At 39.5% G+C, this 13,670-nt stretch overlaps 1 protein-coding gene across 1 annotated transcript in view; it reads right to left on the bottom strand.

The window, feature by feature from the left end:
- Positions 1-46: 46 nt before the first annotated feature.
- ankrd33ba (ankyrin repeat domain 33ba) overlaps positions 47-13,670 on the bottom strand; it is a 17,302-nt gene continuing 3,678 nt past the window's right edge. Inside the window, exons 2-6 of the mRNA XM_014008485.1 lie at positions 9,493-9,622; positions 6,291-6,431; positions 5,955-6,096; positions 4,051-4,249; positions 47-1,413 (exon numbers count right to left, since the gene is read on the bottom strand). Of these exons, the coding sequence (XP_013863939.1) occupies positions 868-1,413; positions 4,051-4,249; positions 5,955-6,096; positions 6,291-6,431; positions 9,493-9,622 (1,158 nt within the window). The 3' untranslated portion in view covers positions 47-867. The remainder of the gene's footprint in view (positions 1,414-4,050; positions 4,250-5,954; positions 6,097-6,290; positions 6,432-9,492; positions 9,623-13,670) is intronic.

Here is a 13,670-nt window from a genome sequence, read left to right as displayed (position 1 = left end):
CACTTTGGGTCCCGACCCCAACTTTGGGAAACACTGCTACTGAGTCTTTTTGACGTTCTATATCTTCTTTATTATCCTGACACAACATGGCTGAGGCTCAGTCACTGTCAGCAAATTATTTCTCTCACACCATCCGCACCCTGTAAAACCCACCCATCGGTTATTGCATCATTTAACGTTAGCATAAAGACAGTCCCATTTGGTTTTTCATCATAAATGTTTATAAATTAAACTTTCCTTTTGCTTTGGGAAGTTTTTTTTATATATATTAGTCTTGGACACAAACATTACAACTAACAGTTTGCATATCAGTATGTGGGGGAAAAAATCCACATTGAATAAAAAAATGTAATTCAATCGCTAATATAAAATATAAAATATCTGTATACAAATACATTCAGGCTAAGGCTCTCAAGCAACATAAAKAATCTAAAATATATATTTAGTAATGCTGTTTTTAGCTTTTTTAACATTATTTCTCACTCATTAGTGAATATGTCAAAGACGATTTTACAAAATATTTCATTAAATTGCTTCCAGATTCCCTGATGCTGCTGTCAGTCTGCTACTGTTTTCTGTAATGCGCTACAAAAACCACTGCAGCTCATCGTAGCCGTCCATTTAAGAAAAGCAATAAATAATCAAATAAATTAACTTTTCAAAAAATGACCCTCTGTGTGACCACTGTTCGACTTCACGAGAAATTCTAAAGAATTGTGTAAAAATGCTCTTGAAGTCGTTTAAAGCAGCCAATCGTTAAGTTTCTTCTTTTTTTTTTTTTAAAGAGGAACCCTGAATGCAGAATGTATCATTCCAAATATTACAGCCAGTTCTTTCTGTTCAAGTTTGGTCCCTGAGGTGAAAATGTCATTTCCTTCTCCCAGCTTCCATGTGTCTCCTGGTTACAGCCTCCAGCCTCTTCTTCTCAGCCTCCTCTGCTTTCCTCCTCTGCTCCTTCAGCTCCTTGTACCTCCACTTGGGGATCTGCAGAAAGTTGCCCCCTCCGTCCTTGATGCTGCTTTTCCTCCGAACTATTTCTGGTTCGTAGGTGGGYGTCGGGGCCTTTGAAATCCTGACCTTGGGGATGCTGAACCCGGGCCTGACGCTGCTCCGCCTCAGCACCATGTGCATCGGCAGCAGGCTGGTTCTGCGCAGCTCCAGGGCCTGGTTGTAGGCCACCATGCCCAGGCTAGAGCTCCTCTGTCGGGGCGCCGATTTCTGGACCTGAAGGCTGGGCCGACGGTCCTCTGCGTTCTTGGCCACCAGGGTGACCCGGGAGTTCTGGAAGAGTTTCAGGTGGCTGTCCGCTCGAGCAGGGTTGGTGGAGCGGAGCTCTCTGGCACGCTGCTGGCGGATGATCTCTGGCACGGCGTACCGCCGCTTGCCCACACTTGGAGGACTGTCGGGACACACCTGCAACCAAACCATCATTTTCTGATCAGCATTATAATATCTGTAAAATAATATTAGTTGTTCTGTAGTAGAAATAATCAGTATCACCCACCTCCAATAATTAAAAAAAAACAAAACAATGCAATGATGTTTTTGCCTCCGTCTGTGCAAACATGTTTGGTGAAATAGCTAAACAGACCGAGCTAATACCTGGTGTGGTGGTAGCTGAGACTAATTCCCAACCTATTTTGCAGAGGTTTGTAGTAACTAAGTATATTTACKTTGTTATAATACGTAAGTACTTTTTTTGAGGATTTATAACTTTACCAAGTATTACTTTAAAATTTAACACCTAGTTACTGATTACAAGTGGCCACACCACCCTGAACACATCAGCTCTTGTCGCTGCTTAGAAGCTAAGCATGGTCAGACCTGGTAAGTACTTTGATGGGAGACCACCTGGGAATACCAAGTGCCATAAAACCAATGTGGGAGTTAGCAATATAAAACCTTTGACTGTCATAGGTCACCTAAGGATAAAGAAAAATTGTTAGGAAATTAAGTTTGCTGAAACTCATCGTGAAAGATGTTAATGCGCTCTAAAAAAAATGAAGTGTTGAATTTACTCAACAAGTCATGTCAACTGGTTCCACTAAACCTGGAAGAGTAAATACCCTGACAACAAAAATGTTGAGTTATGGTGAAAAAAGTTGATTTTTTGTTAAGGCCAACGATTGATGGTGAATCAACCATCAAACAATCATCCAATTTTAGCCAAATAAACAATGTTAAAAAGATGTTGTTTAATCAATGTTTCATGGTTGAATTCTAATGATTGAAATGCCAACATCTAATCAATGTTGAATCAACATTCATATATTACCAGTTATGGTTGAAAACCTGAAGTTGTTTCAACAAATAAGTTACCGACCACTTTTTGTATAATTTCAAAATGAATTCAGTATCATGCCTGACCATATTTCAGTGTTGATTCACTCATATTTTGCTTTCTGGATATGAAGCAATATCCATATTTTCTTTAATAGAAAATATACATATTGCTTTATTTACTTGGTTTAGTGGAACCAGTTTGGTTAGGTAAATCCAACAGTTTATTTCTTAGAGAGTGCAAAAGTACTTTTACTTTACAGATTTTTGTGAACAGTTTTATGACTTTTACTGAAGTACTTTTCTCATCAGTGAAATTTAATTTTACCAAAGTCATTCTCTGTTTAGGTATTTGTACTTTTACTTTTGCTATATTGTTTGCACTCTACAAATGACTGAAATCAGTTCACACAAAATGGGTTTAAAACAGACAGTTRAACAGATATTGAGCTAAACTGTGGTGTGGTAATAGCTGAGCATTATTTCCAACACAAACTCTAACACTTTTTGATGTTGTGCATAAATTTAGGGTTTAACAAAAACAGTTAACTTAATCATTTCAACATTAAAAAAATCTTGGTTTSAAACAGGAAAAGTGGTGGGCAACAATCGCTGCATCATGGAATACAAGGCCTTTAATGTTTCTGAAYGTTGTCTTAACGTACAGCAAGACTCTGTCATCCTTTTGTATTTTGTTGTTCTATTAATCCTGCATGAATAACCTGCTTATCGGATAAAGCTTGAATTAATTACACCCTTTAATTATGATTACCAGAAACATTTTTGATTAACAAAAGATGATTTAGGGTTGTGTTTATCCTTTAAAGACTAATTACCTCCATAATCCATGCAGGCAGGAGAACAGCAGGAAAACGTCTCCTCATCAAAAGCCCTACTTGCTGTTCTGCTGTATCTTATCTTAGTTTTCAAATGAATCTTTCTTGTTGTCTTTTAGGAAAAGGGAAAGAGGTCATGATGGATTCTTAGCTGAGTTTTTAATTTAAAATTGACAACATTCTACAAAATATGTTTTCATAGCGAAGGTCCTGAATGTTTCTCTTTCAGTGACAGCTGTGCTAGTTTTCTTCTCTGAGCATATTGTTTTTTTCAGGCCTGTACCTCTCACTTTGCAGCTTCAATGAAATCAATGAGCAAGTTTACAGATTACTGTAAATGCTAGAAAGTTTGTGCCACCCAAAATCGTTTCTTGTAAAAAGTAGAAAAGCTGCACTGCATAGAATAAATAATTAATTAAATAGAAATTAATACGGGAATGGCTGGGCAAACAAAAGGAAATAATTTTAAATGCTAAAAAACCTGCCCTGTGTAAAGTAAATTATTATCTTCCTTGGCTGCCTTCCACTGTGCAAGTGGTTTTTTTGAGCGTATGATCCTGTATTTCTGTAAACATAGGATCAGAGCATTTTTTTAACTCATCCTTCCTATTGTGTGTGTTCCAAGCTTTTTAAAGGTAGCGCGACCCCTACTGGTTGCCGCATGACCTGATCACCTGTTGCCCCATGTTTTTGTCACGTGTGTCTTCTTGAATGGGTGTTCTTAAATGTAATTTCATTGCGCAAACAAGGAAAATAAAGGCTTTCATCATCATCATCATCATCATCATCATCATCATAAATAGATGATTAACTACACAAGCAATAAGATTTGTTTGGGTCCAGATCTGGACCACAATCCACCGTTTGGGGGACTGCTATCTATGAACTGATATGCTGTTAAAAGAATAATTGTAGTGTAAGCGTAAACACTCACGGTTCGACAGGCCACGGCGATGACCGGGCTCCTGATTGCTGTGGTGACAGACACCATGTGGTCGATGACGCCCTCGTCCTCSGGGTTGGTGACGTTTGCGATGTTGAAGACGTTCCGCACTGTGTCCGACAGGCGCTTCAGGCAGCTGCGGGGCTCTTGAGCTTTGGCTACCAGGGATGTCAGCGGGGGCCACTCTAAACTGTGGGGGAGTACAGTTTTATTTAAACTTACTGCACAGAAACTATGAAGTACTTTTGGTTTCAGAATCAATAGAATCAGGGTCGGCCCGTGGCAAAGGCCAGTGATTCCCAACCAGGGGTACGTGTACCCCTTGGGATATGCGAACATATTAAAGGGGGTACGTGGAATGATTTCCCAGGTGTATAAATAAAAAAATAAAAATAGGAATGAGATATGTAGGGCCCTATGATTTCCCAATGCAGAAATCACAGATTTGACACAAAACAGAATCCAGTATAAAGCACAGAATCTCACAGAATTTGCTCATTTGGGTGAGTTTCTGATATATTTTGGACGCTGCTGCTTCCTGCACCAGCAGTTACCTGGTTTATTTTCACTTTCNGAATAAAACGCCTGAGAATTAAATATTCTAGTTAAGGGGGTTAAATAATTTGTTTTATTCAGTTTAATAACCAGTTGTTTTACATTACAGTTTTGGAGAATCGTCTTTGTACTAGTTGGGTAGTTGGGGTACTAGTSGTATGACAAAATGGCTCAGGGGGTACACAAGTCTAAACAAGTTGGGAACCACTGGCATAGGCAGTGTAGGCAAATGCTAAGGGCGGTGTCCAAATAGGGGGCACCACAAATGGGGGACAAAATATATTTATTTACTTTTTATCAGGTCATAGTTGATAGTCAAGTTTATGAAGGTAACTGATTCTGTAGGTTTCTCAGGCTATGAGATGTTATATKGTGCAGAGGATATTTCATGGTAAAAGTATTGTATGATGCAGTCAAGACTAATATCGGTGCTCAGTGTGTAAATAAAAATCAAAATAAGGATAATGGAAGTTTCCGTTCTGATCTCAGATAAAGTTCAGGTTAAAGACTGGTTCTCAGTGTTCTACCTTCATAAAACACTGATTTTATCTTGTTTTATAAATTCCAAGAATTTATTGAAATTCTCTGTAAATGGCTGGAAAATGTAATTTTTTTTACAAAGTTTTCCTGGAGAATATGCCTCTGGAACCCCCTAGAACTGCTTCAGTCAACAACATCAACAACAAAACTATTTAATCTGGTGTGTGAATGTGTATAAACTGGCAGTGAGATTTAGAAAATTGCACAAAGGGCACCACCTGAAATCTTGCCTAGGGCACCAAATTAGCTAGGGCCGGCCCTGAATACAAGTTTACACTTTCTTCAAGATTCCTGTTTTGTTGTATTTTATTGTGCTGCSTAATGCATGTGCATTAGTTTTGCTCCAGAGTTTTATTTTTATAGCAGTTCTCTGGCAGTAAATAAACAGGAGGAGACAGTGTAGTGCCTCTGTCTGGTAAGGCTTGTCTTGAAACTTTGTAGCTGTGATGATTTGTGCAAAACTGCATGGCTAGAAGGGCAGTCGGTACTGTTTATTTTCTACACGACCATCTGGCAAAGCCTGGTGACGTTCTTTAAACTAAAGATTCTGAATGTGAAACTTATAAAATGCCATATGTCTCTTCCTTAAGGCAAGAGAAACTTTTTATACAGCCCCATAATGTTACGTAAATCATTTTTTCTATAGGTTTTGCAGTGTCACAAAACAAGAGGAATATATTTATTTTTATTTTGTTTATGCACATAATTTCATTGTGTTCTGTTTACCTCTGAGGGATGCATTTTGGGGAAATAAAAAAGCAAATAAATAATACAACTGAGGCACCCAGCCTGTGTCCTACCTGTACGCATCACAGTACTGGAACGCACAGGACCGTTCCACCAGGCGCGTCATCACCCAGGCCGTTTCGTACCGTCCCGTAAACACGGCCCACTCTCTGGCTGTCAGGTTGCGACCAAAGTCTCTTGCGTTTAGAGAAGCTCCTGTTGGAAGTCGAGGAAGAAACTGAACCAGACGATACAGAATGGAGGTAAACATCCAGCAGAAAGGTCAGAAAATAAGCGGGAAGGAGAGTTTTAGCAGCTCTAGTAAAACTCTCACAGGGTCCGTTCAGAGTGCAACTATGTTCCGATTTGTTGTAAAGCTCGGAAAATTTGCACCGGTTCTGATGACCCACCTGCCATCATGAGCGAGCGCACGCAGTCCACCCTGCCCTGCATGGAAGCTTTCATCAGAGCAGTGAAGCCGTGGCAGTTTCTTCTCTCGATGTCCAGCCCTGAGTAGTAGTTCAGCAGATAGTTGGTGATTGTTATGTGACCTTTAACAGCAAGGAGGAGAAAAAAAACAAACATGTTTTGGACTCTCACAGGTAAAGTGCATCTAAAACTGCAAACGCAAACAATTTCATACAGTATATGGATGTAAAGCAGCAGCATGATGGAGCAGTGGTTAGAACTGTTGCCTCACAGCAAAAAGGTCCTGGCTCAAGCCCCACTGTGTTTGTGTGGATTTTCTCCAACAAACCAAAAACATGTATTTTAGGTTGCCTTCAGGCCCAGGCTTCTCTTGCAAAAGAGATCTGTAATATCAATGGGATTTGCCTGGATAAATAAAAGCTAATTAAAATAATAAAATTCAGAAGTCAAAATAAATGAGCCAAATATACATATGTAGAACAAATAAGGAATACTAAAATCAGCGAATTAAAGAAAAACATTCAAAAACAAAGTCTAAAGTTTCTAAATCTAATAAGCTTTGTGCTATCTGAGGAACTTGTCAAGGTCTCTGTGTGGAAATATCCTGGTGTGCRTCATTAAAATCCATGGCCACAAGCCAACCATCATTTCTACAAACTGAACTTTTATGCAGACTAATTTTTTGTTTAAAGGAGTCATATCATTTTGAAATCTTTTTTTTTTTACATTTAAATTAGTTGGGGTCTATAAAAAGTGGAACTGCAATGCTTTGGTCTGAATTCCTCCTTATTGTAGCTCCACAAGCCCCTCTTTCACCCCCTTTTTCTGAGGTGTGTCTCAGATCAACTCATTTTGTTGCTGTCTCTTTAAATCCAAACAAGGCGCTTTGTGTTTTAGTGATAATCTTATTAGTCCAGTTAAACTCCCTTTTGTTCAGAGAGTTATTCGTAAAATGGCTCGCACAAATATATATATTTTTTTATTCGCCGGAGGGTTACTTCCAAAAATGAAATCAAACCATGTTTTCAGAACCGTGTCATCCATGGGAAGCTTAAAAGAGGGTAGTTTCCTTGGCATCCAAAAATACATTTCCTCAAAGGCATTTTTTAATCGAAAAGGACTGGACTGACAAGTATTACGAGCCCAGCAGACGTGGTTTCACCAGTTATTTGCTAGTTGTTGCTGCTGATAGCCTGCAGGAGGCGTACAGGAGGCATGTTCTGTGATGAGGAAGCTCGGCTTGGAGACACAGCCCAGAGGAGGAGCTAAACCTAAAAGGTGGTTCTAGGCCCAAGCAACTGATTTTGTTCTCCTGAATGACTGCCTCGGGACAGTACAGGATTTCTCAAACTGAGTGTGTTTTTGATTAGAGGATAACATTATAAAATGATGTAAAGCTCAAGAAAGCTGAAGGATATCTGCAACTTTTAGCAAGTCAAATTAAGACTTGTTAAGACCTTTTCAATACCACCTTGTATGAAATTTAAGACTGAAACAACTGTAAGTATTGGCGATCGTTGGGGAAGTACAGCTGTTTGGTTGGAAACATCCAACAAAAATACATTTAATGAAWACTTGAGCCTAATTGTGTCTTAATGTCCAATTATATCTTTATAAACAAAAAAAATCATGCAACTATCTATAAATTTATACTTTACCCAGCACCATCAAGACCAACAACATTCGGAAGGAAGTGAGTTTTTCAGCCCAGGGGGCGAGCGAAGGCATTGAAGAAACTGTATAAATACATGAACTTCTGGTTTTATGGGCAGTGTGGGTTTCCTGTCTGCCTCAGCGACAATAAACCTTCACTCAGATTCCAGACTGGTGTTGTGTGGTTTCATTCCTTCTACAAATCACTTTATTTAACATTTGTGTTTATCATCTCGACTTCAGTTTATTGAATACAAATTTTCTTACAGTTTACTATGAAGTCATTTAAGTGTGGGGAGGAGGTAACGGTCAAAGTGGACTGCTCATGTGTGAACACATACGTTTAATTCTTAAATGATTAATAATTTATTACATTACTTCACCTTCATAGGGTGACGGGCGGTTCTGGTAGGGTAACAGGTCGAGATGTCTTGTTGGAAAAAAAGAAAAGATGTTTACTCCTGCAGTCTGTGTYTCTGCTTACAGACCGTAGGACCTGCCCTGCTCTACTCTGATTGGCCAAAACGGTGACTCTGGTTCTCTTTATTGGTTGAAAGCAGCGTCAGTCAAATCCAGCGATAGAAGTCCCCGAAAACACACGTTTGTTTCTCCTCCTCACCTTTAGGAAATCCGCAAAGGAGATGAAGAACTTRAATCTGTCCTGCCTGACAAAACTTAAGACCCTTGAGTAACGTATTTAAGACTAACTTACACATTATTCATAAATTCAATACTTTTAAAGACACTTAATTTTAGAAACATAAATATAAGACTTTTCAAGGACACGCGGACATCCTGATGAAAATGCCCCTTTAAGTACTTTTGTGATGTTAAATCCCGAGCCTGTGTAAGGATGGAAAAAATGTTCAAGCCTATTGTTAGGCGATGGCMCTCTTTTGCATGTGACTAACCTGTTTGTCCAGGTGGAGGCAGTGCTTATAAGGCTGAGTTTACCTGAAACTCWTCAGACTGAAGAAGTCTYTTGRASGAGAGACGAAACGTTTCACTAAAGAACCCATCCAGAGGACSTACTTRTTTTTTCTTTTTGATTTTTTTTCTACCTGGATTACTGAGATGCATCAGGACGTTCAAGATATTATTGCACACCTGCCACAGCGATAAGTACTGCAACATATTTGGAATGTCCATATTCATAGAAGACAATGCACATCTCAAGTGTGCATTTTATTGCTTTATTATTGGTATCACGATGTTCATTATGTAGGGCCAGTTCTAACATGCTTGGAAACAAGTTGTCCGACAAAAACTCACACTTTTCTTTGTTTCGGGTGGAAACAGAAACATTGTTCACGTGGCTGGTCGGATCACGCATTCATCACTTGTGTTACAYGATGAGCGGCGCTCGCACAAACTTGTCTGCGTGTTCATCTGCGTCAGCGCTTCTGCCAAAACATTTGTTGTGTCTGTGCAAGCGTGCGGCGCTGCCTGTCAGCATCTGYGCGTGTGTAAACCGAGTCATCCGTTGGTTTGGAGTATATCTGCGTGCACTGCTGCACGTCGGTGTGTTACCTGCTTGCGCAGCGGTGATGAGAGCGGTGTTTCCCTCGCTGTCCTGCCAGTTGACGTCCAGGTGCGGACACTGGGACAGCGCTATGACCACGTCCACAAAACCTTGGTAACACGCAACCATCAGCCCGGTCTGAGACGAGAGAGGCGAGAAGAGAAGACAGAGGGAAGAAAAGGGAGAAAGGTCTAAATCAGCAAAAACACAGTGAAGTGCTGACACACTGTAAGTGTGAGTGGGATTTCACCAGACAAGAGGACCTTTGTGCGTCTTCCAAAACTTAGTATGTCTGATTAAACCTGACATCTGTTGTGTTTTCACTGAGAGACCTTGAACCGTACAGAAGAAGAAGCTGTCTTCCTCATTCCACAATTTATTTGGGACCCATGTAGTCAGAAWTATAGTTGCCTGATGATTTTTTAAATACATTATCAGCAATACTTGACACAAAATCTGAACATGCAGAGAATGAAGCTTGTGGGTTTTTCTGCAAACTTTCAGTTGTTTTTTTTTTTTTAACTCCGCTGCCTTATTGAATTTCTAAACTTCAGAAAAGTAGGACCTTTGATTAAATCTGTCCCAATGTTTGAAATAAAAACGTACTCGGGGAACACCGTGTGCTTGAAGCAAAAGCAGAAAATTGATGGTGCCAACATGAAGTATTAAGCAGATTTTTAAAAGAGCACATAATGTTACAGAGTCTCRTCTGCACAAGGAATATCAATYAGTTTCTTTCAACTTAATAACTTTMTAATTATGAGACTGGGAAACGACTGGAAAACAATAAACAAAGACACGAATATATAATTGCATACTACYGCAGTAAAATAATTGTAAACATGTTGATGAGATAATGAATCTGTTTGCTAAAGTCATCAGGACATGCTGAATATGTTTTGTTTTCTACCTTTTTTCACATATTAAGAAAAATTTCTCACAATGCATTTAGTTATCTTCTTTTCAAAACTAAAACACACAAGTTCATAAGTACAGAAAGGGAAATGACCCATCTGCTCCTACATTAGACTTCAATATMTGTAAATATGACTAAGGTTGTATTCACACCTGATGGTCCGGTAGACTCGGTTCGATTGGGGACCAAAACTGCAAGGTTTGTTTACATTTTCAGTTGGTGTGGTTCACATTCACACTGCACTATGTCAACCAAACTAAACTCTATGAACAACCTGTTCCCCCCACCTCACCTGTGGGGGTGCTGCACCAACAACCACTGAAGGAATCAACACAAAAACCGCAGAAGAAGACACTGAGCACAACTTACTTCTTCACAAAGTGTAAACAAACATGGAGTGATGTCAGATTTTTACGACGGAGTATTAGGGCCGCACAACGAGATTTTTTTATTATCAATACAAGAATAAAGTCATAATATTATGTGAATAGATTAAAGTCATAATTTTACGAGAATAAATTCATAATATTACGAGATTAAAGTTGTAATATTACAAGTCATAATCTTACAYGACGTGTCCATTTTCCATTCCTCATTTCATCCTTATTTTCCTCACACATTCTGTGTATAGCCATGTGTCTGTATTCATGAAGTAGTCCGTGATGACTTGGGTCACTGTTAGATTAATATGCTTCCATCCAAATTAGCTACGTGCCGACAATCTGTCAATGCATCCATTAATTACAATACGGCTTCAGTTTATCATATGGTCGTTTGTACAATTTCCAAGTCCTGCTACTGATAATTTGATGCTAATGTGCTAAAAGATCAACTGTTTATTTTAAGTAATACTAAAGAACAACTTGACAAGTTGCTCAACATTTTTCATTTTAATGCAGTGACAGCTGCATGCTTTTTTCCTGAGTGGAAGATGAGGCAAARCCGCAGGCGGCTAAGATGGCTCTATATGAGGTGGGGTTCACCGAGTAGGAGCACGTCCAAGTTCAGTGAAGTGATTTCCATCTTACACAGACATYGAGCGAGGTATTTACAAGATATGAATAACTTTATTACTGTTATTACTCAGAATGCCCTGCRTTACAGTCCACTTCCTGTTTTTGGAGCGATCTCTGGCCCGCTTGGTATCACACATGCAATCAAACCGCACCAGAGTTCACTGCAACTGAACAGAGACCTTGGTTTTCAGGCAAACTAGAGTTTCCTTTTTTGGTCCAAATCAGAGTTCGATTACACGTTCACACCTCTCCAATCGAACTGGACTTCCTWGACAAACCAACTAGAGTTTGAGTGGACTAAACAGGGCTGRTGTGAATACACCCTAAGTTGTACCCATTTTATCTTGACTAAGGTTGATTAAGTATGATAACTATCTTTTATTGGGAGGGCGGTGTTCATTTAATGATTACTTTCWGAGAGTTGCATCAAAATCTGTCTATTAGTTCTTATAATGTAGATGTTTTGTTAACATTGCTGACAAAGGTCACAAGGACACTTTGGCGGCAGGTGATAATTTTTGCAAAATTTTAAAGAACTAATTAAAGGCTGACATTTTAAATTGTCAGTGCAAAGTACAGTGTGTGTTCAAGATTTGGATCATTTCAGATCAACTAACCATAATTTTATGTTTTTTTTAAGATGAAAACTGATTATTTTTATAGTCTTGTAATGCTGTTTAGTGAAAACRCACTCCCCGTTAAGATTTGATGAATTAATTTAATCTTTACATGTTCACTAAGAAGTTTATATTCATGAATGTTAGTAGTCAAACTGTTCCCTCCAGAAACTCCACAACTTTTCCAGGAGTTTTCCAGCTTTTAGTGCTCATAAATGTTCACTCGGGGTAACATTTGCACACTTATCCACAAACACACACACATCCTTGGCGGACCTCCAGCCTTGCTGTGGTGTACTTATACAGCGTGCCCTGCAGCCTGTCTGGAGCGTTCTCAGTCATCTGTCTGAGTTTTGTTTTGTTCTGTTTGTGAATCTTTCTCACAAACACACATAAAACGTTTATTTTATACCACTTTCACTCAGATCATCTCTACTCTGCTCATTCCTTCTGCTATCAGTTTTTGTGCTGCAGATTAGAGGATACAAATCTAGGCAACACTATCCAAAAACTACCCAAATTTTAGTTGATTAAGATGAGTGGTTATGCACGAGTAGGTAGTCCAGAAAACGTGTAATTAAAATAACTGAGATGGGTGGGGAATGAACCAAACAAACAGAAAGATGAGAGTTAGAAGATCTGGTTGAAGGGGTCCAGGGGTCCAGGCTGTGGGCACGGGGACTCTGTTAGGGGACAAGCAGACACTCTTTCAACCACTCCAGAGATCGGAGTGACAAAGCAAAACAAAAAYCTTTGGCAGAGCTCGGCCAGGCGAGGGGCATAACTGGGAAGGCAGGTTTCTCTTCCAGGGTAACGGGACTCCAGATGGGATGTCTGCAGGCCAGCGTGGCAGGGATTGGTGGGACGCTTACAGGCTCTGCATCAGACAAAAACACCAATGGGCTCTGGACCATGAAAGACGAATTGTCAGCCAACTCACGGACCTGGGCAGGCAGAGCGTCCAATACCCCAAGAACCTGAACCTGACGTCTCAGGACATAACTGGGACTTGGACCAGAAGCTTATCAGTTCACTCGCAGACTCGGCAGATCCTCTCAGGAGGTGAACTGGTTCACAGTCCACTTTATTTCACCTAAAGTTGAATGCATTTGTTAGCGGAACATTTACTCGGCTCTCTTTGTTTGAACACGGTCACTACACGGTCCCTGACTTGGACAATTCAAAGATGAGTCCCTGTGAGGAGTAATGAACTCAAACAACAGGTGTGATCAAGAACAAACTGAAGTCACGTGTGAAGAACTAAAAGCTGAGCTGAAAACAGAGACGAAGGGCGACTCTCAAACCGTAAGTAAAAGAAAAAGAAAAAGAAAGAAAAAAGTACTGAATATAAAAAACATATCCTAGTATAAAAATATTCAAATACTTCTGATCTTGTTAGAGATACATCCTGTCCAAGTCATCAAATCAACTGAAACTAATCAGAGGTAACCATGCAAACATTTATCTTCAGTCGGTTTATAATCCCAAATCGACCAACTGAGCTGCAGGTTTGACAGTTCTTGGGTGAGGTGACAAGAACAAGCTGAACCACATATCTTTCAGCTTAAGATCCTTCATCAATATATATTTTTATAATCTATCAGTGTCGCAGCATAAACCAAAAAAAATTTAAAAAG

This window comes from Austrofundulus limnaeus, unplaced genomic scaffold (assembly GCF_001266775.1).
Source record: "Austrofundulus limnaeus strain Quisiro unplaced genomic scaffold, Austrofundulus_limnaeus-1.0 Scaffold50, whole genome shotgun sequence".
Classification (NCBI taxonomy): Eukaryota; Metazoa; Chordata; class Actinopteri; order Cyprinodontiformes; family Rivulidae; genus Austrofundulus; species Austrofundulus limnaeus.
The sequence above is the reverse complement of the archived record's forward strand: the minus strand, read 5'-3'. Positions and strand labels throughout refer to the sequence as shown.